Here is a 24,363-nt window from a genome sequence, read left to right as displayed (position 1 = left end):
AATGTTTTGCTCTCGCTTTTCTTCACCCTCTTTCACTTTTTCCACTCTATCAGTGTCTAATGTCTTTGAAAAGGCAAAAGTGCCCGCCACTTACTGGCTACTAGCCAGCAGTGAGGAGTATTAAAAGATGGTGGTTGGTCTGCTGTGTTGACAGGTAAGTGCTTGACAGTCTTTACTTTGACCACATCTAAGCAGGATTCTCTTCCTTGTCTCATTTTCTCATTTTTCTGTGGTAAAAGTCAGATAAAATCCGAATCAAGGGCATATCAAGACTTTTGAATGGGGTGGACCAACAGTGGTAATGACTTTTGAAGGGGTGACATAAAGTTTGTGTGCACTCAAAGATGAATTAATAGCAATCGTCTTCTCTTTCTATCCCTATGTATCTAACAACTATAACAACTGACATCAACAAAATATTCATTTTAAAAAATACACAACAGAGGTGCATCATATAAATCTTCTTAACTTTATTCTTAAAGAACTCACAAACAGTCAGGATCAGATTATTTTCCTGGTCAATTAAACACAGAAGGGTTATTTGTTTTTAGAGTATTAAAAATGCACAACCAAAACTTTTCTTACTCAAAACTTTCTACTGACTGCTCTTCTGGTTGCACTCCAAGGTGAATCTATGAACAAGTGGCATATGCAATCTCCATGACCATCTGGTTCTCACGGTAGTAGTAGAGGAGCAGAAGATTTTGCTGTAAGAGCAATAATAAGCTTCTGCAGCACAAACACAATCATGTAATCTGACATTGTTGTTGATCAGGCTAGTTTCTATAGGTTAAGGGGGCTATGGCATTTTTTTTTTTTTTGTTTAAAAAAAAAAGTGCACTTGGTTGTATATACAGAGACGCAAAGGGTTGTCAATCCATGTTTGTTCATTTGGGGTCTCACTTTCAAAAAACAGAGATTTCAGGCTCCCTAAAGTCTGTGCCGTGCCGACCAAACAATGATACGATTACAAATTGTTGTGGATACTCCTGAACTCGTCTCTGTGTGCAGGGCCCTGAAATTGTTTTTTTGCTATTGTACTCAAATTATCCCTTACTTTGCTCAGTTTTTCCAGAATGCCTTTGGGCCTTAGGCACTTTTGCACCATGAGTGAAGTTACCCTCTAAATTAGAAACATTCTACCTTTTGGGGACCAACTTCAGCATAGTAAGAATGACGTATTGAACTCTGTTACTTCCTGTCAGTCAAATTAGCTTACTTTGGGTGGCGTGATTGTTGAAAATCAAAATATGTGAAAGGCAAGGTAAAGTTGCCCCCGACCCAAATGGGATAAACAGTATAGAAAATTTTAACTTAAGTCATACACAAGAAATGTATTTCCACTACTTAAAATCTTTTATATAATCAGTTATGACATATTTTGAGTATTTCAGCTTGTTGGGTTTTACAGTGTATGGGGATTGAAATCAAGAAAGGAAGAAATCTAGAAGAGGTTTGATATTGAGCTCAATGCCCCTCCTGAAATTCACACCACAGTGCACAAATAGAGGGTACAAAATTCTTCACAATTTGCTACACTGCTCTCTCTGTACACTAGTCACACTTTAGTCGATTCTAACTTTTATAGTTTTAGGCTAGTTTAAGTTGATAAAAACTCAAAAACATTATTAAAAGTCCTCATATTTTAGTTTTTACTTTTTGTCACAATGTTTACTCTATTTAAACAAATTTGATTAGCCAAAATGTAAACTAATACAAATTTAAAACACTCATATTAATAGAAAATCTTTTTTTTTATTGATTTAAAAATGTATTGATGAAAACATTGATAAACCTTAAATGCACCATGGAGATTATGGATTTTGAATGTCACACATTCCAGCATTAACATTCTAGTCTTGCTTTAGTCTCCTTGGAAAAAACTAAACTCACTTTTAATCAAAGTTTAATTATCAGAGATCTAGATCTAGCTAGTCTTAGTTTCGTCTTCTTTGTGGAAAAGGGTAGTAAAATCAAGCTGGGACACTGTTCCAAACAGATCATTGTGCTCTGTTAAAGCATGCTTATGGTTTACCATACCTCTCAATGAGGCAAGATGAGCTGTGACATTTCACTACCTCCGCCAAGGAGCTTATGTGATCGGCAGGGTTTGTTAGTTTGTTTGTTAGTTTGTTTGTTAGCAACATAACTCAAAAAGTTCTGGACAGATTTTGATGACATTTTCAGGAAATGTCAGAAATGGCATAAGGAAGAATTGATTAGATTTTGGGACTGATCCGGATCACCGTCTGGATCCAGGAATTTTTTAAAGGATTCTTCACTGTTGGGAGATAGGGCTAATGGCGGAGGTCTGCACTCTCTGAGTGCTTTTCTAGTTTTTAAATGTTCGTGGCAATCAAGCCACACATCTGTTCCAAATTAGACAAAATTGTGTGTTTTTCATTCAAGAAAATCTGAAACATGCGTGAATAATGTTAGTGACTTAATGCATGCTGTGACATTCATTTGCTTTCTGTAGTTTCATTATCCTACCTCTAGATTCTGTGTTTAAGTATGATGGGAACTGTGTTTAAATGTACCTAAGTAAAAGTACAAGATTGCATCAAATTAACAGTAAAAGTAAATATATATGCCTGTGTATAAACCCAATATCAAAGTAATAATTATCATTATTTGAGCCTTAACAGACAAAGTAAAAGCAGGAACTCGACGACAGTTTAGGCCAAACAAACACTGGGCAAATACAAGCATAAAAGGTCAACAAGAATAATTGCAAATAAAATTAATAAAAAATGGATCTCTGGATGCTGATAAAAATAGTTTTAAAGAAGAGAGTTTTAAGAAGACAAGTCACAAACAATAGTTTAGTTGTGACCAATCAGATTTTAAGGCTGAGTCTAGCCACCCCGGGCCACCTAATTGAATCCACCCCTGTCCTACATATGAGAACATTTCATATCTGCTCTTAAATATAAAATAGCTGAACTTTAAGATAACAGAGGAAAATGATGCAAGGAAAAGAACTGACAAACTAGTCATGGTGGAGAAAAGTCCCAGGTCTTGCAGTTCAGGGTGCCCAGTTTCTTTTGTGGTAAGTTTTGTCACACAAATCAAACAATCACAATGACATTTTTAGAGCTGTGTACTATAGAGTGCTAAACTCCAGGAGCTGGTTTCCTTTCACTCTTAGCCTGCGAAAAGAAAGAGACCAAAGAGGTACAAAAAAGGAGGTTGCAGAGGATGGGGGTAAAGGGAAGAGGTGGGGGGTTAAGGAAAAGGAAGGTGCCAGATAAGCAGACTATTTCATGCAGCAGAATTCATTTCCCAGGGAGGTTACGTGCGCTTTGTTATCGCCAAGCTTTGGTGCACATCTAGATTGTCCCCTGAGGCCGACAGAACACTGGCTGTACGGCTGAGTGGATAGATACTTGAACCTGTCAGCTATGACTATTACACTCCCACACACACACATACACACACACACTATACACTCCTGAGCTCCAGCACAAGCTCCAGACGTCTCGGCCACGCTCGCCTTTGTATGTGTGCTCTTTAAGGAACATTATATAGGGTGAGTGAAACCTACACTTCTGAAATATGTGCTCATTTTTTGCTCTTCTGTACCCGTGTGTGTGTTACAGTAAATATCTCGGCTTATTTCTGATTCAGTTCTTGTCTACAATTCATCACTCTAGCCTGACGCTCAATATCCGTCTGAGTGCCTTTCTCTCCCGGCTTCCTGTTCTTTTTTTTTATTATTTTTGTCTGCCGCCCAAATCCTCTCTCCTATTTTAGATCTTCTTTAGTTTGTTTGTTTGTTTCTCCCCTATGTGAAGACCTTCCGCTAGTCAGCAGTGGAGATTCTGAAACTGCTCTATTATCCCGAGGACTCAAGGATTATGCCACCATGGGGGCTGGTTTTTGTAAAATGTGTATATTTGTCTGTGCTCATGTGCACTGAGCAATGCATCCCTGCCTCAGAAAGTAATACTTTGTCTGTTTTTCATTCATAAATCTGCATCCTTTTATGCCTCAGTTGAAGGATAACATATTATCATGGGGTATCTGAGGTGCATTCTCCTTGGGTATAATTAAGTTGTCCACTCAGGGTCGATTCTCTCGTCTCTGGTTTATTTCATTAGCCTCTTAGTCTAACATTATGCATTTACATTATGTGGTTGCTCCCTCTTTTATTGCCTGAATCATATTTGTCCTCATCTTATCTCTTTCAGTTTAGTTTACCTTAGTTTCTTATTGTTTCCTTTTCTTATCCTTATCTCCTGTCCTTTTGCTTGCATCTTCCCTGATTTTTTTGCTTTTGTTCAACCCCTGTTCTCTTGGGTCTCTCCGAAACTTTTTGCCAATTCCTTGCCCCCCTCTTGTCCAATCAGAGCCCTCAGCTGCCCCTGAGGGCGTGTCCTGTGAGAGTGCAAGCTCCACCTCGCTGAGAGTAAATTGGAGGCCGCCTCCAAAGGAGGGCCTGAATGGCGAGTTGGAAGGTTATGAGCTGAGGTACCAGAGGGTAACTGAGACAGGAGGAGGAGGGCAGGGCCTGGAGGTGAGGGGCATTCCTATCCCAGCCCAGCATGGGCAGAGAATAATAGAGGGGCTGGAGAAGTGGAGCTGGTACAACGTCACCATAGCAGCTAAAACCACAGAGGGAACTGGACCCGACAGCCCGGCGGCTTTCTGCAGAACTGATGAAGACGGTGAGTGTGAGCATGGTAGATCAGTCTGAGTGCTATTGATTGTTTGTTTGATTATTTACTGGCTACACTGCTAATCACTTCATTAATGCTGCTTTCACTTGTGTGTTTGTGCTTAGTTCCCGGAGCAGCCCCTCGCCAAGTGGACGTCCAGCCACTCAACTCCTCCGCGCTCCGAGTCACCTGGAGATCAGTGTTGCCACGGTTACGGCAAGGCCAGATCCGTGGCTACCAGGTGCACTTCGCCCCGGCAGAAAGCGGCGAATCACGTAACCTTCCCCGCATCAAAGATCTCTTATTGGATGAGTCTCAGGTGAAAGGATAGCTGAATGTTTAAAGTGATTAAATGACACTCATTTATTTATCATTAAACACTCTCCCTCTCTCCTTTTGTCCTTTGACTCACGCTCATCTGTCTGGGCTGCCTGCCGGGTGTGTCTCTGTCTGTGGGATAAGATGGAGGAGGATGACTCAACCCAATATGTGAGTACAGACTACCCAGCCTCTTCTTATTATAAATGGAGCCACTATTAATACATATAGCATGATGCATTCATCACACATAAAGAGGTCGTTATGAAAGTTTGAAACCAGCTTTGTCACTGACAGTTTGTTTCTTTCACTGTTAAAACAATTATTCCACAATATCCCACTCTGGGATAGGTAAAGTACATCGATCTATCAATATATCTAGTCGTGTTAATTTAAAATCCTCATCAGTTGAACTAGAAGTTACTTAAAATATTGTGGTAACTCAATTCTTGTGCTTATCTTAACTTACAAAGGAGATTTAATTAAAATATGAGTCAAAACAATATACCCTTTTGTTAAACTGACCCAAATTAGAATATCCTCCTGAGATCTGAGCTTTAGTTTTGAATACATTTTTAGTTCCCCCCATATATTTAGGATCAGAATGACTTGATCAATTTAAAGGCTCAGCCTTGTCTTTGAACAGGAATAAGTTTGGACTGAACAATGATGTACATAAATCTCTTGAAGGTCCTGTTTTCACTGAAAATACAGCACAGGATTGGTTTTAAGGCAGATATTTTTGCTGAGTGTTGGTTAGTCGGCAGTTGTTGGTGGTCTTCATTCAGTCAGAGATGGTTTCAGTCATTGTGAGAAGGAAGTTGGAGTCATTTTCCTCTTATTTTGAAATTTCCAGTAAAAGTTCTAATTATTTTGGAAATTGTCCTTTCCAAAATCGATACAAATTCCCTAAAATTTAAGTGAAAACTCTTAAACATGTTTTAAAGTATAAAATATACAATAAAATTTTCCCCATAAATTTCCAAAATTTTAGTTCAAGTAAATTCCCTCCAAGGTTTCTTAATAAGTTCTCCAAAATATATTTTTTTGTTCCAGATGTCCATAAAAATGCCTGAAAATATCAAAACATATTCCCTCTTACTTTGAAACAAATTTCCCAACTTCCAATTAAATGCATAAAAATTTTAAAGTTACCATCTGCTATGACTTCCACTGAAACTCAAAAATATTCCCTCAAATAACCAAACAAATTCCCCCCTAAATTACCATGGAAATCTCATAGGAAATTATCCCAGCATTTCAAGCAAATTACCCAGTCATTAATAGATATTCTCCAATCATCAATGGACATTCCCAATGATAATCTAAACTATAAAAAGCACTCAGAGAGTGCAGACCTCCACCATTAGCCGTATTACCCAGTAGTAAAGAATCCTTTAAAAACATTTCTTGATCCAGTAGGTGATCGGATCAGTCCAAAAATCTAGTCAGTTCTTCCTTATGCCATCTCTGACATTTCCTGAAAATTTCATGAAAATCCATCCTTGACTTTTTGAGTTATGTTGCTAATAAACAAACAAACGAACAAACCCACCCGATCACATAGCCTCCTTGGCGGAGGTAAAAATTCTATAAACAGAAATCATTTGTATGTTGAAGAACAGCCAAAACATAATGTCCTCATGTGTACATGATGACATCATATAGAGTAACCACACGGAGCACTTGTTATCTTTGACACCTTACAGGATCAGCTAACTCATTTTACATTGATTATCATGAGGCAGTGCCATGACACTGATCTTTCTTACACAGAAAATTAAAATATGGTTGCACCAGATTTGTGAGTCACTCATTTCCATCTGTAGTCCCACATAAAAGTGATTCACGAGATACAATCAAAACACCCACACAGCAAGGACAATACATCTGACAGCACAAAATACAGAAACTGCTTTGTTTAACAATATAGAAATAGGTTGTAGATATAAACTAAAACACCCGTGAGGAACTGTTAGTTTTAGTCAATTTTTGAGGCCCCTCTTTGGAAGTGGTACTTCTCTGCTGTTTATGTCCTCCTTCTGAAGTCCAACATGTTTTCACTACAACTACTGCTGACAGTCATTGGGTTTTGGGGCTTGTCGGCTCCAACAAATTGTCATTTCATTTTGTGAAGTGTGTCGTAGTAGACAACAATCAAGGTCACTTCTCAGGCACCTCAAGACCTCCCAACAGACAGTCTATCGTGGTTGATTTTTGTCCTGCCTTTTCTGTGAAGTTAGTGTAGTTGACCAACAAGAGCATGGAGCACTCTGCACACTCGACAATCACAAATTTAAACAAACTAAATGAAAAACAAAAAAAGAGTGGAGTTACTGCTCTGAGATGTGACAGTAAGACAGTGGAAAAGATTGTCAAGACTTGAAAAGAGAAATGGAAACCAGTGAGTCACTATTGGAAGCATTAGCATCAAGCTAGCGTGTCTTTCATGGTAAAATTTGGATAAACCAACAAATACAGTTTAGTAAATACAGTATGTTTACAGTCGCAGCACAGATTTATGGCTCTTTAAATGCCTAGTCTGCCAAAGCACCCATCTTAACAGTCGAAAAGGTAATTTAGTCTGACCTCAGCTTAAGTGGTATTTTAACGAAATAATTATATCCTGCTTTCTTTTCACTACCAATTGTATAACTCATTTCTAATCATTGTCATTGAAAATTGAAACAACGCATGGTTAGGCAGCTACGTTACTTACTTCATTTGACACCTACCCCCCAAGACTGATTTCAGACATTTATTAAAACCTTATATATGTCATCAGTCATTTTGCTGATGGGCACATTTATTTTGTAGCTCATAAAAATACGTCACAATTGACTTAAGTTAGCTAAAACTGCTCACATAAGCTTTAAGTAAACTTATGGACTACAAGAATTTGACAAGGGGTGTTTTTTAAAATGGAAATTTTACTTCGTATTGCATCTAAGATTTCGTCAACTTGAGATATTAATGCAATCCAGACTGACATAAACGCTTTTTAAGAACTAAGAAATCAAGCGTATAGCTTTGGTTCAAGCAGGCCGTGGTGTCAAGTGCTGCTGTAATTGAGATCAGCAGATCTCATGCAAGTCCATCGGCTATAGGCCAGCTGATTTGCTCTAAGCATGTAATTGGCAAATTGCTCTTATGGTGCCTTATTTAAACTACTCTAGCCTGGCCGTGCCCTGCTGCTCTCTGCAAGGATGCTCTTGCAATCCTCCTCCACCCCAGCTCTTCCTTTGTTCTGCTTCTGACTTAATCAGTGACATTCAGTTGTCACTGATCCCTGCTCTGCTCTGTTTTTTTTGTTGTTGTTGTCTTTTTCTTTTTGTTTTTTTTGCTGTTTCTCTCCCTGCCTCAGACTTTCCTTATTGACATAAGAAGAGCAGGAATATGTGCTGTTCCTGCCTGATGCTTTCCACGTAGGCTCATGGAAGGGCATTGAGATCCCAGAACAACCACATCATCAAATATAAATGACAGCATAAGTGCTAATGACTAGCTGCTAATAAAGAAGTATTTATAGCTGTAAATCGTGTTTTTTTTTTTTTGACATAGTGGTCCTAACTGAAGTAGTATTTGTTTCTTTTTTTTTTTTTTTTTACAACGTGTACATATCTGTAGATAAATTGACAGAAGAAACAAATTAAAAGTATTGAGTATTGTTAATTATTAATTTCTTTGCCTTCACAGGAGCTGATTCTTGGAGGTCTTAAAGCAGACACTTTGTACTCTGTCTCAGTCGCAGCCTACACCACCAAAGGGGACGGAGCACACAGCAAAGCCAAGCTGGTGCAGACTCAGGGGATCTGTAAGCAAATGCCAAATACACAGTTCAGCACCCTGGATTTAGTAACATACTCAAGAATTGATCTTACAGTTAACTGTATCAGAAGGCAACAGTAAATAACCAGCAGGATCAATTCTAATTCTTGTAAGATTTACATGATAGATGTTTTTTATATATATTTCTATTGATTTTCTGCTGCCTACACTGTCCTTTGCAGTACCCGGCCCCCCCTCCTTGTGGGTGCGTCCAGGATTGGGTCCGTCAGTCATTGTGCGGTGGGCTCCTCCACTGGAGTGCTCTGACTCAGGCCTGGATAGCCGAGGGCCCCCGTTGGAAATCCTGGGATACCGCCTACAGTTTGGCCTGAAGAATACCTCTTTAGACACCATGGTGGATTTCACCAGTCGGGAGAGAAACTTCACTGCCAGTAACCTCTCTCAGGGCTCCACTTACGTCTTTGTCTTCTCTGCTAAGAGCCGAGCAGGCTATGGGGATGAAGTGCAGCAGGAAATAACAGTCCCCTTGTTCCCACCCGTGGGACACCCCAAATTATCCGGCTCTGTTAATGTCACATGCTGCTCTATCCAGTTCTCTTGGGTACCCCCACATCCTGAGGACTGTAATGGTATCCTCACTGAGTACACCATTGCTTATAAAGAAGCTCCGGGCCCCGATCCCTCTAGTGACCCTGGCCTTTATTTTTTACCCACCCCCACTGCGCCACCCAGGCTTATCATGATACCAGCAACAGAATCCAGCTACACCATCCTGGGCCTGAATCACAGCACAGCCTACGAGGTGCAGCTCAGAGCCCACAACGTGGCAGGGCCAGGCCCCTTCAGCCCACCTCTGGTGAGCCAAACCCTGGCCTTTGAAACAGGTAGGGCTGGCCTCAGGCCTCAGGAAACCCCCTTCACCTTCTAAGCACTGGTTCACATCTCTGCTCCCCTTAATGTGGATATCACTCCAAAACACTAAACTAAATGAAGTGTGGGCCAGTTCTTACAGGTCGGCCTTTTCACCTGTGCATCCAAGAAAAGCAGAGAAACTGCAAAGTCCAGGGGAACACAACTACTCCCCCCAATGTCCTCCACTCACTCACTTAAACCTCCATCACCTACCCCTCACCACCAGTGGAAGCAGGCTGAATGTTAATGGATGTTTGCTTCAAGAGCACTGCTTATCACAAACCCTCAGGTAAAAGTCAATACTAGACTGGGATGTACAGTAACCAACACACAAGGTAAGTCTTCAGTCTGAGTTCAAGTGAAATCGGTTGCCTGGTGCTGTATCTGCAGGTAAGCTGTTTTTATCTGATAGACCTCCACTTCCACCTTTTCTAAAGCCTTTGCTGACAAGAAGTCTGAGTCTAAAGAACACAACCTAACACTCTGAGAATGTGGCATGTCACATTCCTGCAGCCGGTCTGTCTGTCTCATTCTTCTTATTACTCTTGCCATCCACTTTCCTCATCACCTGCCCATCCTCTTAACCGTCATGTATTCCTCCCCCAGTAACACATCCAACTGACCTGTCTTCCATTTTTACAGGGTTGCATTGGGAAGCAAAGGAGCCACTGGTTCATTTAAAAAGCTCCATAATAAATGGCTCTATATTTGTTTGTTTCCAGATGTGCCAAGGAATTTTTCAGTCAATCTGGCCACAAAGACAAGTGTTCTTCTGACCTGGGAGTTCCCAGAGAGCAGCAACCCATATCGCTTTACTGTATGTACAAATGCTGTTTCTTTTGTTTTTCATATATATTAAAGACCTTAGCCCTTTTTTTGGAACTTACCGCACAGCATTACCATGTCATCCATATCATATCAAACCATATCATTCTCAAGGTGGAGTATAACCGACAGAAGATGGAAGTGGACGCTCGTCTGAGAAAGGCTGTCATCCCAAACCTCCAGGCCGACACCAGCTACGACTTTAAAATCACGGCTCCAGAGGGCAATATGGGAGGCCTTCGCCACCGCATCTCCGCCAAGACCTCCCCACCCATCACCATCCGCCGCCCTGAGATCGACCACACCCGTGACACCGAGACAACAGTCACCATCATCCTGCCATCACTGGAGACTCGCAGCCCTGTGAAGTAAGAAAAAGAAAAATACAGCTGGAGAGTTAGTGCCATGAATTTGCCACGAAACCTATAAAAGTTTGTGCTTGAATCATTGCAAAAACTTTTTTGTCGTCTTCTGTTTTGACAGGAATGTTTATGTTGTTGTGGTTCCGCTGAGGAGAGCCCGCGGCGTCATCAGACACCTCAAGAGCCCAGATGAGATGGACCTAGAGGAGGTGAGAACCACAACAATGACAGCACTCACAGATGTCTGTGCCTTCAAGGAGGAAAGAAAAAACACACAAACACACGCAATCCAAATGCTAAGAACTCCTGGCAACGCTTACCCTTTAAAATTTTAATACCAGTGTTTAAACATTAGTCAGAAATATTGGATCGTCTCATTTTTCTTGAATCTGTCTGTTCCTCTGTTTGCCGTCTCTCTCCATGTCTCAGCTGTTAAAAGACATCAGTCAAAGGCAGAGGGATTCTCGGCAGCAGAAGCAGGTGGACCTGCGCCGGGCTTACATCACAGCCCGTTTCACACCTGCCACTCTGCCAGCTTTTTTCACTCTGGGTGACCAGCTGGACTATGGCGGCTTCGAGAACCGAGCCCTAGACCCTGGGCAGGAGTACGTCTTCTTTATCCTGGCCGAGCTCAACTCCACAACCGGGGTACAAAAAGCCGCCGCACTGTGTCACTTCACTTTTATTTCCGTGTTTATAACCACTTCCTCATTCCCTCGCTGCCCGTTTCCCCCCTGCAGGCTGTCACTATACATTGTAATCAATATGTCCTCACTGCAAAAACAATAAAAGGCCCGTCAGTCAGAGTGTTGTAAGCAAAAAGCAATAACCCTCACGTACTTCTATCACTGCGGCTAATAAATAGTGAGTGCACTGTGGCAGTAGAGGAGATATTGCCCTGTGCACTGCTAGTGTATGTATGTTGATTTGAATTGGAAGAGATATACAACTCAAATTAGGTTTTTTCTTATTGCGCTTTTTATTAGGAGCACATTTAGCCCAGGGGAAGATCTTCAGAAGTCCTTCAGAAGTAATGAAAAGACACTTTAATCAGTTTATAATGATAATAAACACACACATGATGTTAGCAAGCCTATGTTGTGTGAAATTATACACACATGTACATTACAAAACAGCTGCGTAGAGCTTAGTCACAATTACTTGAAACCCTTTAATCTTGCGTAATGTTCTGCAACATCTATGCAAGAATCCTTCTTTAGCAGGTTGCTTTTATTTAAAGCTCCCATGAGGAGCTTTTTGATGGTTATGAAACACACTGAAATTAACACTAGTGCCTCTACATAACAAAAAAAAAAAGCTAACCAGAACAGGATTGAATATTTCTTTATATTTATTTTAATACTGTGGGTTATGTATATAATGAGGCATTTGACTGCCCACTTATAAATTAACCTTTTTTTTTTACACTTTCCAAAGCAAAACAATAAATGCTGCATGTTGCTGTAAAAATATAGGATGGAATTTTTTTGTTAAAGAATAAACAGTACTGATTTGTCCACAGGGGGCGCCGAAATCAACACAGAGCTGAAGTTTCATATGGGAGCTTTAAGTGACAGAGCTGTTGGTTTGACTCTTAACCTTACTTTTATGTCCACAGGATGATTAAATCTTTCATTAGTTGGGCTTTTGCTGTTTTGTAACACAAAAAAAACACACAAAACCAAATAGTTCTACAAACAAAATTGTCTCACTGAAAAAATGAAAATATACAAAAACTGCGATGACTCAAGCAGCCATATTCGGATAAGAATCAGAATCAGGTTTTACTGCCAAGTACATTTTACATACAAGGATTCTGACTTGGTGTTTGATGAAAAACAGATAACTAAGAGTAAGAAAAATAGAAAAATACAGTAGGAAAATGAAAATACAATATAAACTTATTAGAAAGTGTTTACAAAATATGACAAGGTGAATCTTCCTCCCCATTGTGGACTTTTCCTGATTGTGTTTTTGTGTGTTTGTTTACAGAAAATGTATGTGGCCAGCCCCTATACAGACCCAGTGATCGCCCCAGATTCAGACCCACAGCCCCTTGATGCCGGAGACGGTCTGATCTGGGTGGTTGGGCCTGTGCTGGCTGTGGTCTTCATCATCTGCATTGTTATCGCCATCCTGCTTTACAAAAAGTGAGTGGGACCAACAGTTATAACACGAAATGTCAACAACTGTAACAATGAGCTCTGAAAGGATGAGGCTCCCCAGATAGCAAAATGTGACTGGACCAGACATGGGCCGGATGTACTCCAATTTTTGGTCCGAATTGGGAAAAGGGCCCACCCCTGTGCCTTTTTGCACAACGGGCCTAATTTAGGAACGGAGTCACAGGATGGCTCGGTAACAGTTTTGGACCAGAACAGCCTGTGCCAGTTTTGGGCTGGATTTGGGATGAATTTTGTGAGCTATGAGCTTGATCTGGGCCAGATGTCTTTGCTATATCCCTGATAGCAGGGACATTAGGCCCAGATCCAGGTTAAAACTGGCCCAGCCTGTCTTGGCTATGAGTCAGATCTGGACCAAATGGTGCCAGTTTTGAACTAGATCTGGACAGAGTCGTGCCAGCTTTGAGCCGGATCTGAGTCGAAGGTGTTTGCTATTTGTTATATAAAACTTCATACATATCAGCACCGGACCAGATGTGGTCCCGATCTGTACCTGAGCTGTTTTCAGACAGACATAGCATGCATGAACCATTTTACTGTGCTTTTAATTGACATTTCATTTTGTCATATTAAAAGCAATGACAACAATACTCAATTTTATCAAAGTGCTTTGCAGCACAACATTGCACTGAGCCATTGTTAAACAGAAGGTATCATTTAAGTGTATCCTTTAAACATTCAAATGTAAAGGGTTGGTATGTTTCTTTTTAAACTTGTTGCATGCTTGTTACACTTTACTGCTGCTCTTTTATTGGCAGAAGGACAAAGAGAGGATTAGTTCAGCTTAAATGGTCGCTGACCCAAAGTTGATTAAAGATTACATACAAAGTTACAAATATCACAAATATCACCCATCTGTGTGTCTTCACCCTTGCTCTGCGCAGAGCCAGAGAAGGCGAGCCTTCAGAGAAGAAAAGCCCCCGAGCACAGAGAAGTGTCTGCCTTTAACCCTAAGAGGAGGGTCCTACAGCACTTCCTGACAGGAGGAGTCCTGTGACTTACGACACTTACCGGTGCGGTGTGGCCTGGCCTCCCTAGTGTATAACAAAGCGTGGTCTCACTAACATTAACCTTAGCTGTTCTCCTCAGTGTATACAAAAAAGAGCCACTCACTTATAACTCTAACCTTAGCAGAGGGAAATGTTGACTATAAATGGAAAATACAATGTGTTGTTTTGTAAGCGTGCAACCCTTCTGTGGTAAATGCCTTATCTCTCAATTGTACAATCAGTTCACCTTGCTGACCTAAACCTTCACATCTTAGGCGTAACACTATCTCTTACAGTGCATTTGTGTATCAGCCTTAGCAATATTTTACATTTCAGTGTTCTGAGTTTTCTTTTTAAAGGGACTCTGCATTTTAAGGCACCTTTATTTTATTGAATTAACATTAGTGTCTCTAATGTTTCATGTATTTTGCATTAAGAAACACACTAGCTTTGTGTATTTGAGAACATAAAAAAGTTTTCCATGTAGGCTGCCATTTTTACACAATGTATTCAGTATGGGGATGTTATCTGGCTGTGTTTTTTTTTTTTATTATTATTATTATTATATATTTTTTTTTTGGTCCAAGCTCAACATAGAGAGCTGGTTTCCCCACTGTGTTTGTATTGTTGGGGAGCATATTTTGATCCATCAGACAGGGCATCTATCTGATCCAGGAGGAACACATTTGGGATTATGGGGATACCGGAGTTCACCTTCTGAGCTCTGGACCTGAAGATGAAAAAAATAATTTGATTTTCAAAACAAATTGACCAGTCCAAAATATAACTTATATAAATTAAGCAATTCCTTCCTTCACTTTGTAATAACAAAGCACCAGATGTTGCTTACTGTTCGAGTTAAGGTAAAATAACAGCAAGAAAAAGGTTTACGCTGCTAATAATTTTTTTTTCCAAAAAGCCTTTTTTAAGTAGCTATGGATTATGCTGCATTAAAATTGATGTTTATTGAGTAAGAGTTAATCAAACAAGAGCAGATATTAACATTGAAATGTAATACCATTCTTAGCCAAATGCTAACAGCTGTAAGCTGATTCAAAAGCTTTGTTTCAACTCAGTAGTTTGTTAAAAGGGACAGTCAAGCACATCAGAGGAGTTCCAAGAAGTAATTTAACTTTATGTGGAGACAAAATGACTCAAGTGATACGAGGAAATTCATCTTGACATCAATATTCAAAAGAACCATGATTCAGATCAAACAAGATAGCTCTTAAAAATGTAATACACAAATCACGGATCAAGCATAACTAAAAGAAAAACTTTATCAGAACTTTGAGTAACCATGAACTATCTTGGGTTATTATCATGTAAAACACAGGAAACCTACGAATCAAGAACACCATTAAAGTTACTAGGAGTGAGGCAATCCCGGCCAGCTTCATAGTTGTCAAAGAGTTTACTGCAGGTGAGCTGCTGTCTTTATTAGCTCTTAAGCTCCACCCATGCAGGTGACACAGTCAGGGCGAGAGGAGAGTCAGGAGGAGGAAGAGGGGATTTTCTACAGCTAATACAAGCAGGGCTTGGGGTTACATTAGCCTTAGTGTTCATAAGTCTCACAGCCAAGGTGAAACTGCCTCTGTGAAGTAAAACGTTTCTCTGAATTACAGAAATGTCAGTCAATTTCAAAATACCATCATTTCAAATATATTTTGTTAAAAATCTCTTACCATAAACTCTCCCTGCTGTCGGGATGAGGTCATTGAATAAGTCAGTGTTAAACTTTAGCTCATCGTGTCTGCAAGGGCCACCCTGTTTCAGCTCCTAACCTCAACATGACTGTCATTCTGCTGATTCAAGCCTTGTTCAGTGCAAAGGTGCCAAGTGGGCAGGATTGTTAAGTGTCATTTTGTAAATAACTGAACAGTTAGAAGAACAATCTGCAAGCCTGCAGGTGGGTCCTCAGACCTTTAAGGGTTAGGGATAAGCATTAAGTGAGGACCCCAGCATTACCTGATAAGTTATATACCCTAACCCTCCGCCAACTTCTTTCCATCATTGCATCCAAAACTTTCAAGTTATAACACAACTGCTCCTGGTGCTAACGTTAGAGAGGGAAATCAGGGAAGAGTCCCTGCCAGGTTATAATAGGCTCTCAGTCGAAACAAGTCTGCTCCATGCCCCAACTAATCTTAAAGCTATATATGAACCCAATCACATAATGTACTTCTTATTTTTTTATGATTCTAAATGTCCCCCTTTACTAAACGTATTGTTGTTACTGGTACTCATCACTCAGCTGGGAACAAATGGTGCCTTTGTTCTTTTTTCAGTAATGGATTTATAAACATTTAATGTCTTGTTGAGTATTTATAGCAGCAAACTGGTGCTGTGGGATTGACTTAAAGTAATCCAGAGAGTCCATGTTAATGAAAGAACATGTCACAATTTGCAACAGTGCAGCTTGTTGATGTGTTTTTAAACAACAATGGAGCTCTCTTAATAGGAATATCAACGTCAGGTTTCTACTACACAAGTGTTTGTTTGTATTGTAGGAATAAATAGTCATTGGTTTTGGTCTTTAATATTAGATAATCCAAAACATATCCTTCTTAATTGCACAAATTTTCCACCTGCCATACTAATTGCTCATGTTTAATCTACAAAACTTCTACTTTAAGTAAGTGTATTTGTCTAATAGATTAGCAGAAATACCATAGTAGACTTAAGGTGTCCGCACATAACCTGTTTGGTTAATGAACTAGAGTCTATTTGCTAAGTTAGTGCAGTTGGTTTGCACTGGTTTGAAAGCTTTCAGTCAAACTCTGGTGCAGATCAAAAATCTGGACCAAGGACACTAGATAAGGCCAGTCTGCTTTTATTCAGGCTCTAGTCCAGTTTTTTTTTTTTGTTTTTGTTTTTTTTCATAGTAAGAACACGAACTGACCTCAAACTGGCCTCAATGCAAGGAGCATTGCACATATTGGACTAAACCAGCTAAAGCCAGTCAAATATGTGTTATAAAACCACAGGCAGACATGTAGGATCTTTAAGAACTAAAGACAGGAATTAAAGTGTTTTTAACTCCATTCATCAGGCTGCAATCTGTATGAGAGACATTAACGAGTTAATGAACATCCACCTTTTCCACACAGATTTTAAACAGGCATAATTTCTGAGTACATTAGCTTATGTGCCTTTATTTTTGGAGATGTTGACACAATCTGTGATCAAGTAATAAACATACTCACTCAGATCACTCTGCCCCCCACTATGACAGATTCATACACACCGTGCTGTTGAGCACGCTCAGTATGTCCTTTCTCTAAGAGAACTGGTTGTCTTTGGATCTCTCTTGTTGAATGTCATCTGCTGCTTTTGTTTAGTAAGTGCAGCTGTTTGTACACAGGATTCAGTTTGATATGTGACAAAGATTTCTTCTCACAGGCTTTTGTTTTTTATAATTTGTGTCTCAGTATTTTCTAAGTCATATATATTTATCTCAGGTAAAAGTATCAAAGATACATGCCCATATACACTGTAAATTTATTATAAATCCTTAAGAAATCAGATAAATTAGAAATCATTGTCATTGCACATTACATATTTGGTCCACCTTTAATTGTCCCTGTGTGAAGACAGACTAACCTTGTAATTATGCAACAAATCGTCCTTTCTGGTTGTCACACCGGTTCAGCTCCCTCCTTTGTCAGTTTGTTTGTAATATGTTTTACACGCTGCACGCTGTTAAACATTCTTTATGTTGCCACAAATCAACAAGTTGCTCCTCCATTTCTGACGTCTATCTAACTTTATGCTTCCCATCTATGGTGCTGCTGTTTACTATCGTTGCCATGGCTGTGATTTTGTTTTACTTCCTGCTTCAGGGAGGAAGGGAGACTTGTGCCCAACAATCAGCACAATTATCCTGCAGTGCAGGGATGTCAAACTCAATCACAGCAGGGGCCAGATTCTGAATGAATGTCTAACCTGAGAGCCTAAAGGGGTCAACATTTAAGCTAACGGTCAACCTTATTTTCACCATTAATGTTATATGGGGAAAAAAAACAAATGATAAATTATTTTGAGATTAAAAAAGTCAAAATGATACACTGGTAGGCCCAGAATCTGAGATAAAAAGTCAAATGTACTAGTACAAAAGGTCAAAACATGAAATTAAAAGTCAAAATAATAAGGGATGCATGTCTAGTGTCAGTATCGGCAGATATTAGCTTAAAAAGTCAAATATCGGCAAATATCAAAATTTCTACTGACATTTACATCTGATATTTTGCCTGTGTATTTCAGCATACTGTAAATTTTGTCCATATATACTAATAAATTAGTTGAGTTTTAGGCTGAACCAACAGACCTATATCAATTGAGATCCGTTTCTTTATTTACCCTTAATTCTTCAAACTTTAAAGTGTTTTTAAGGACTAAAGTTTGTTTCCTTGGTCATCCTCAAATTTTAAAGTGTGTCCAAAAGGACTGAAATTTCTTCAGTATCATCTAAAATTAATCTGTAAATATCAGCAAAAATCCAATATCATATATCCCTAAAAATAATGTTTTTAATAGATCAAAATATATTCAGAATAATGAGTTTTAAAGGTCAAGATATGAGATTAGAGTCAATATCCTGATTTTTAAAGGTCAAAATTTGAGATAGAAAGTCAGTTGGGAGCTAAAAAGGTCAAATCATAAGATAAAATTCAAAAGCATGAGTTCAATAGGTCAAAATAGGTGATGAAATTTAAAATTCTGAATCTTAAAGGTCAAATATAACGTAAAAAGTCAAAACCTAAGTTTAAGTCATAATTGTGAGATGCAAAATTTAAAATATTACATGAAAACACAAATTAATGTCTTTCCCCACATTCCTTTTTTCTGTATCTTATTTGTCCTGTTTACTTTCCAGGTTTTTTATGACTTAAAAAGGTTAAGTTACTTTTCTTTTTTTTTTTTTAAGATTTTTCTGATCATTTTTGTGCCTTTATTTGATAGAGGAGGACAGTGGATAGTCAGGGTCAGAAACAGGGACAAGAGTCGGGGAGAGACATGTGGTAAAGGGCCTCAAATTAGCAGACCTCATACCGGTGTGCCAGTTATAATAAGAAAAAGATAAGAAGATTTTGTGGGTGGGGTTTAACTGTACCATCAGCTGGATTTGGCCCCAGGGCCTTGAGTTTGACACCCCTGCAGTGTGTCATCCACCTTAACAAGAAGTGCTAGCTTTTTCAACTCTTTAACGGCTCTTTATTCGGTACCACTTTGGCTTAATTTGACCAGCCAAAATTTAGTAATGTCATAACATATGAATGGTCTTTGTGCTAGTATTTTACTCAAACTATGCCTTTTTTTTTTGAGTAAGGTAAAGTATTATCTCTCCAAAACACCTCGCAGATCAGATGAAATCTGCTCATTGGCTGGGCTGTATGACACCTGATACAGAGCGGAGAAAAGTTCATCCCTATTAATCAATAAAATATAGCACACACAAAATATATTAAAAAATATTGAAAGTAATAGTAATAAACGATATAAAATGGCTCTCAAACAAGATCCAGATCTTATTATTCATTTAAAAGAGCTGGCTCTATGAACCTGCTCACTCACGAACGACACATCACTGGAAAATGCCCTTAGTAACAAGCCACATTTATAATGTGATTTTGGAACATCTGTTCCAAAATAATATGAAAGCAAAGCAAAGAATAAGGCCTGAATGCTTATTAGTAAATATCTATCTGCCTCATCTAGATAGGATAATACATTTAGCTTCAAGACACCCTACATGGGAAATTTGCCTGCTACTTATTACAAGCCTACATGACAAGATAATTATAATGAACAATACAGACCTTATTTTTGCCTTTTATGTATTGAAAAAAAAATCTAGAGGTTTTCAGGTCAAACCTTTTTGACCAAATTCAAAATACACTTCCTAAGATCTGACTTTTTGTAGTGTATTCAAAGGCTCCCTCTGAAACTCCTGGTACAGGGTTGCTTAATGCTTAGTTTTCTTATCATGAGTTGCGTTTTTATCAAATTTGTTTCAATTTAGAAATGTGTTCTCTCCTCCGACAGCTATGAAACTGTCTGACCTGGCTGTAAGCATGTGATATCTGCTGCAAGCCATCAAGCTCTAGAATACTAATGCAAAATATTGATTTACCTTTCTAACAATCTGTCTGTTTCCTTCCTTCTCTATCCCTAATTATTCCTCCTTGCTCTCGTTTCAATGGAAGCAGCAAGCCTGACAGGTAAGATTAAAGCAATGTCGAGCTCTTTGTCTTTTTTAACCCACAGCAATTAAGCATGACACATGATGCTGCATAGAGATGTCATATAAAGCCATAAAACACTATATCTGTTAATGCACTATTTACTCAGCTCAAGTAACCGTGTTAATGATGTGTCAGTGGTGAGTATGCTCTTCACTCTATGCTTGTTTGCATGTGCTAATTGCTCTTTTGACTCACTGGTGTTAAAGCAGCAAGCGCAAAGACTCTGAGCCGGGCACCAAGAGCCTTTTGAGCAATGCAGAAATGATGGCCCATCACCCAACAGACCCTGTGGAGATGAGACGCATCAACTTCCAGACTCCCGGTGAGACTCAACGAGCCCACACATGCACCCCCAACGCACATTCTGCATTTGCATAATAAAGCACACTTCCGATTTTCTCCTGATTGGATAATGAAATATGCATGCGACTAATTTTAACTTGGATATTGTGCAGACAAGATTGTGAAAAAGAACTCCTCCACGCGACAACAAACATGCACCTGGCAGCCTCATAGTCGTTTCTGAGGTATCAAAATGGCCGCCGCCCAGGTAGTACAGTCAGTGCTTAGTCACAGTTGAGTCACAACGGTGTGACAAAATCCGATCATCTCTGCTCGCCCACATTCCACACGCCACATGCCAGGCCGAAGATAGAAGATCAGAGCAGACAGAAAGGACAGCGATATGTCCCTCAAAGTCAGCCTGATCAAAAGGTGAGAGGTTTACTGTGATCATTTGCAAAGAAACTGACCAGCATACCAAACTAAAAATCCCCCCTGTGAGGTAACTACATGGATTTTGTGTCTCCCCACCCCCTACCAAGGCAGATCTGTCAACACAGCTGCTTCGGTGGAGGCAGCCTTGCTTTCACTTCTTTCATTAAATTAACAGCATTCAAAAAAGCACACACAGCCTGGAGCAAATAAATCCCTGTTCTTGCTATATTTTCATGGTTGCAGTTTATAGAAATCCCACGTAGAAAAGGTGGAAACATGTGTCACCGCATAGAACCGGTTTAGTCTTTACCTGCCAGGATTTAAAAAGTCAAACATTACATTTATTAAATCCATAGCTGATGGTTTGAAGTGGTATTTTTCATGTTCCAGTTGGCAAAGTAAAACCGGCAGATTAAAGCTCTTATCTTCTCTTCTGTCTCTTGTGGCTGCAACCTTGAAGCTCCCACCTCACCCACTTCTCCTCCCCTGAGATGTGTGCTTTAGAGGTGTTTGGCAAAAGATGAAATTTATTTCCAGCAGAATACGCCTGATGATATCTGAGGTCATTTCTGGTCGTGACAGGCGTCTTTTTGTCGTGATCACTTGTGGGTGCTGGTGCTAAAGCAGAACATTACTGTTATTACGAGCCTGTTTTTATAGCTCTTGCTGCCAGTGACTCTGCACTGTGGAGCGACATGTATAACAAACCCAGAAACATGGAACAAACAATCTGATTTGGCAATAAATTGGCTGTTTATTGAATACAAAGCAGTGTTACTTAGAAATATTGCTGGAGATATTCGCCTTTTTTGGAACAGACAATGGGTTGCTTCTCTTTTCTCACTCCAGCTGTGAAAAGAAGTGACTGTAGGAGGAAGAGATTGCTTCTTTTCGTGTGTACGTGCATGCAAGCCTCCTAATTAGTGTTCTGTCTGTGTTTGTTTTCTCTGAGTCGCTGCTCCTCTGATCGCACAGAAAGCAATTTATCAAAGAAAAAAAAACAATTTATAAACAAACAAGACTCGCCGCACTTTGTTCTAGCACACGGATCAAAATTGATTTTCTGCCTCAGCGTGTTCTTTAATGATAAGATGTTCTCTGATTGTGAAAATTATCTTCACATCTTTGCATATAATTAACACTGACCTGTAATTAAGGTGAGTTGAGCTAACTCTGTATGATCTCTGACCTCACACAGGAATGATGAGCCATCCTCCGATCCCCATCAGCGAGCTGGCTGAACACATCGAGCTGCTGAAAGCCAACGACAACCTGAGACTGTCCCAGGAGTACGAGGTGAGAGATTATGCTATACGGATAAACTGATTGCATCATTACTGTTTAGAAATGGAAGCCTTTGCTTCATAAAGTAAATCTTGTTTAACGTTTATATCTCCGTGTGCAGACTACATTCATGATTTATTCAGGAGTGCGATTTATTGCTGCAACTTGTCTACATTACACAGCACTCTCTCTCCATTATGCTCAGCTAAACATACCTAGAAGCGCTGTTAACTTGTGTGCTTCTGCTGCTTCTCCTCAGTCCATTGACCCTAGCCAGCAATTTACCTGGGAGCATTCGAACCTGGAGGTAAACAAGCCCAAAAACCGCTACGCCAACGTCATCGCATATGACCACACTAGAGTCATCCTCGCTCCCATAGAAGGTGAGGAATGAGTAAAGGGAGATGTTAAGGGATTTTAATGAGGGAATCTGAGTGTGTTTGTGTTCAGAGAGGGTGAACACAAAAGGGGGGAAAAGGGAGGGAAGAGGGGGAGAGGGACAAGCTGCATGATGGATGAAATCTGAAATTGCAAACAGTGCTGGAGTCTGCCTATGTGCAGCAGCATGAGACTGACAAACAGCACGAGTGCATTCAAGTGCAGCCAGCACTCCTCCGGAACAACAAGGGGGGAGAGGGGATTTGATCTGGAGCTCATGAATTTACACCGACAGAGGCTTGTTTGTTTGTTGTCGTCCACTAGTCATCCGGCAGCTGTCTGCTGGAAGCCACGACTGCTGGGAAACAAACTGTTCGTTAGGCTGTTTGATGTCATACACACAGGTTAATTTATCATGTCGCTCGTGCACGTCACAGTTTAGCGAGAGTCTCTCAAGTGTCTTGTTTGCAGGTATCCTGGGGAGCGACTACATCAATGCCAACTACATTGATGGCTACAGGAAGCAGAATGCCTACATTGCTACACAGGGCCCGTTGGCAGAGACATTTGGAGACTTTTGGAGGATGGTGTGGGAGCAACGGGCCGCCTCTGTCGTAATGATGACCCGCTTGGAGGAAAAATCGAGGGTAAGAAACCTGACCTACACCCACATTTTAGACTATAATGATTTACATTATGTTAAATGCCAGCACAGACTGCCTGGGTTTGTGTGTTAACAACAATATAGACAGAGAACAGAATTTAGGGGTCAGCTGCTTTTATGAATTGCAAATTGCTGAATTTTTCACTCTGTCTTTACCCGGACCTTTTCTTGCTAGCCTCTAGTAACATTTCAGAAGGGATCTGGCTGGAGACCTCTAAGGCATCTTCTGTTGTGATCCATCATCAGGCCATGAAGTGACGTCCGATTTAAATGCCCAATGTTCCACGAATCAGCTTCCCCTTCGTCAGACCTTTAATCCCCTTTACTCTAGCATGTAAAGTCAGGTGCTCTGTGCTGTCTCTTCTGGTCGGGGGGCTGCCTCTGGCCAAAGTGAGGCCCTTAGTACCTCTTGTGCATGGCTCTCCCAATACCCTTGCCCTACCCATACCAATTCATCGGACATACTCAGTATAAATTACTCCTACAAAATTAGAGTGCAACAAAAAGTCTAATGTAACTTTCTCACTTAATCTGAGATACATTATGGAATGAGTACTCTGTGGTTGTTAGTGTGAAAATATCATGTTTTATATTGGAATGATGTAACAAAGTTAAGTTTGGCTCAGAGTTGGCAGGCTACCAGAAATAGTGGTCAAGGAATGTACTTTTATGGGACTGAAGTGGTCACATGGGTTGCCTCCCTGGATCAGGCGTCAAGAGTATATAAGACTGTCAAAGTGTGTATTCTTTATCTTTGGCCTTTGCATCTGTCAATGACCACAGCTGCTGCTTAAGTAAAACTCTGAGAGATCCCCAGTCTTCTTGTGTCTTTGACTTTTCTGAATCTTCCTCTCGTGTCAACATTTATTTCCACATAACAGTAGTCACAAATGATGTCAACTAGGATAACAAATAAATCACTTCCATGGGCCCATGTGTCTTTCTGCAAAAGTACCTTAAAGCTGAGACAACAAAATAAAAAAAAAGATCACTGAAGTTGTTGTTTTTTATCATAGCATCAGTTCCACTTTATCAG

At 39.9% G+C, this 24,363-nt stretch overlaps 1 protein-coding gene across 19 annotated transcripts in view; it reads left to right on the top strand.

The window, feature by feature from the left end:
• LOC121519817 (receptor-type tyrosine-protein phosphatase S-like) overlaps positions 1-24,363 on the top strand; it is a 131,112-nt gene that overhangs the window by 92,821 nt on the left and 13,928 nt on the right. For 7 of the 19 annotated variants that reach the window (XM_041802812.1, XM_041802810.1, XM_041802802.1 and 4 more), the window contains 10 exons: positions 10,403-10,497; positions 10,620-10,873; positions 10,989-11,076; positions 11,297-11,515; positions 12,860-13,017; positions 20,246-20,260; positions 20,491-20,606; positions 22,200-22,297; positions 22,545-22,668; positions 23,135-23,310. In XM_041802812.1, the coding sequence (XP_041658746.1) occupies positions 10,403-10,497; positions 10,620-10,873; positions 10,989-11,076; positions 11,297-11,515; positions 12,860-13,017; positions 20,246-20,260; positions 20,491-20,606; positions 22,200-22,297; positions 22,545-22,668; positions 23,135-23,310 (1,343 nt within the window). Of the gene's footprint in view, positions 1-4,352; positions 4,671-4,786; positions 4,981-5,123; positions 5,151-8,675; positions 8,794-8,989; positions 9,653-10,402; positions 10,498-10,619; positions 10,874-10,988; positions 11,077-11,296; positions 11,516-12,859; positions 13,018-20,245; positions 20,261-20,490; positions 20,607-22,199; positions 22,298-22,544; positions 22,669-23,134; positions 23,311-24,363 lie in introns of all 19 variants that reach the window. The other 12 variants (XM_041802819.1, XM_041802816.1, XM_041802804.1 and 9 more) reach the window with 6 other exon arrangements.

Source organism: Cheilinus undulatus, linkage group 13 (genome assembly GCF_018320785.1).
Source record: "Cheilinus undulatus linkage group 13, ASM1832078v1, whole genome shotgun sequence".
NCBI classification, from domain to species: Eukaryota; Metazoa; Chordata; class Actinopteri; order Labriformes; family Labridae; genus Cheilinus; species Cheilinus undulatus.
The sequence above is the reverse complement of the archived record's forward strand: the minus strand, read 5'-3'. Positions and strand labels throughout refer to the sequence as shown.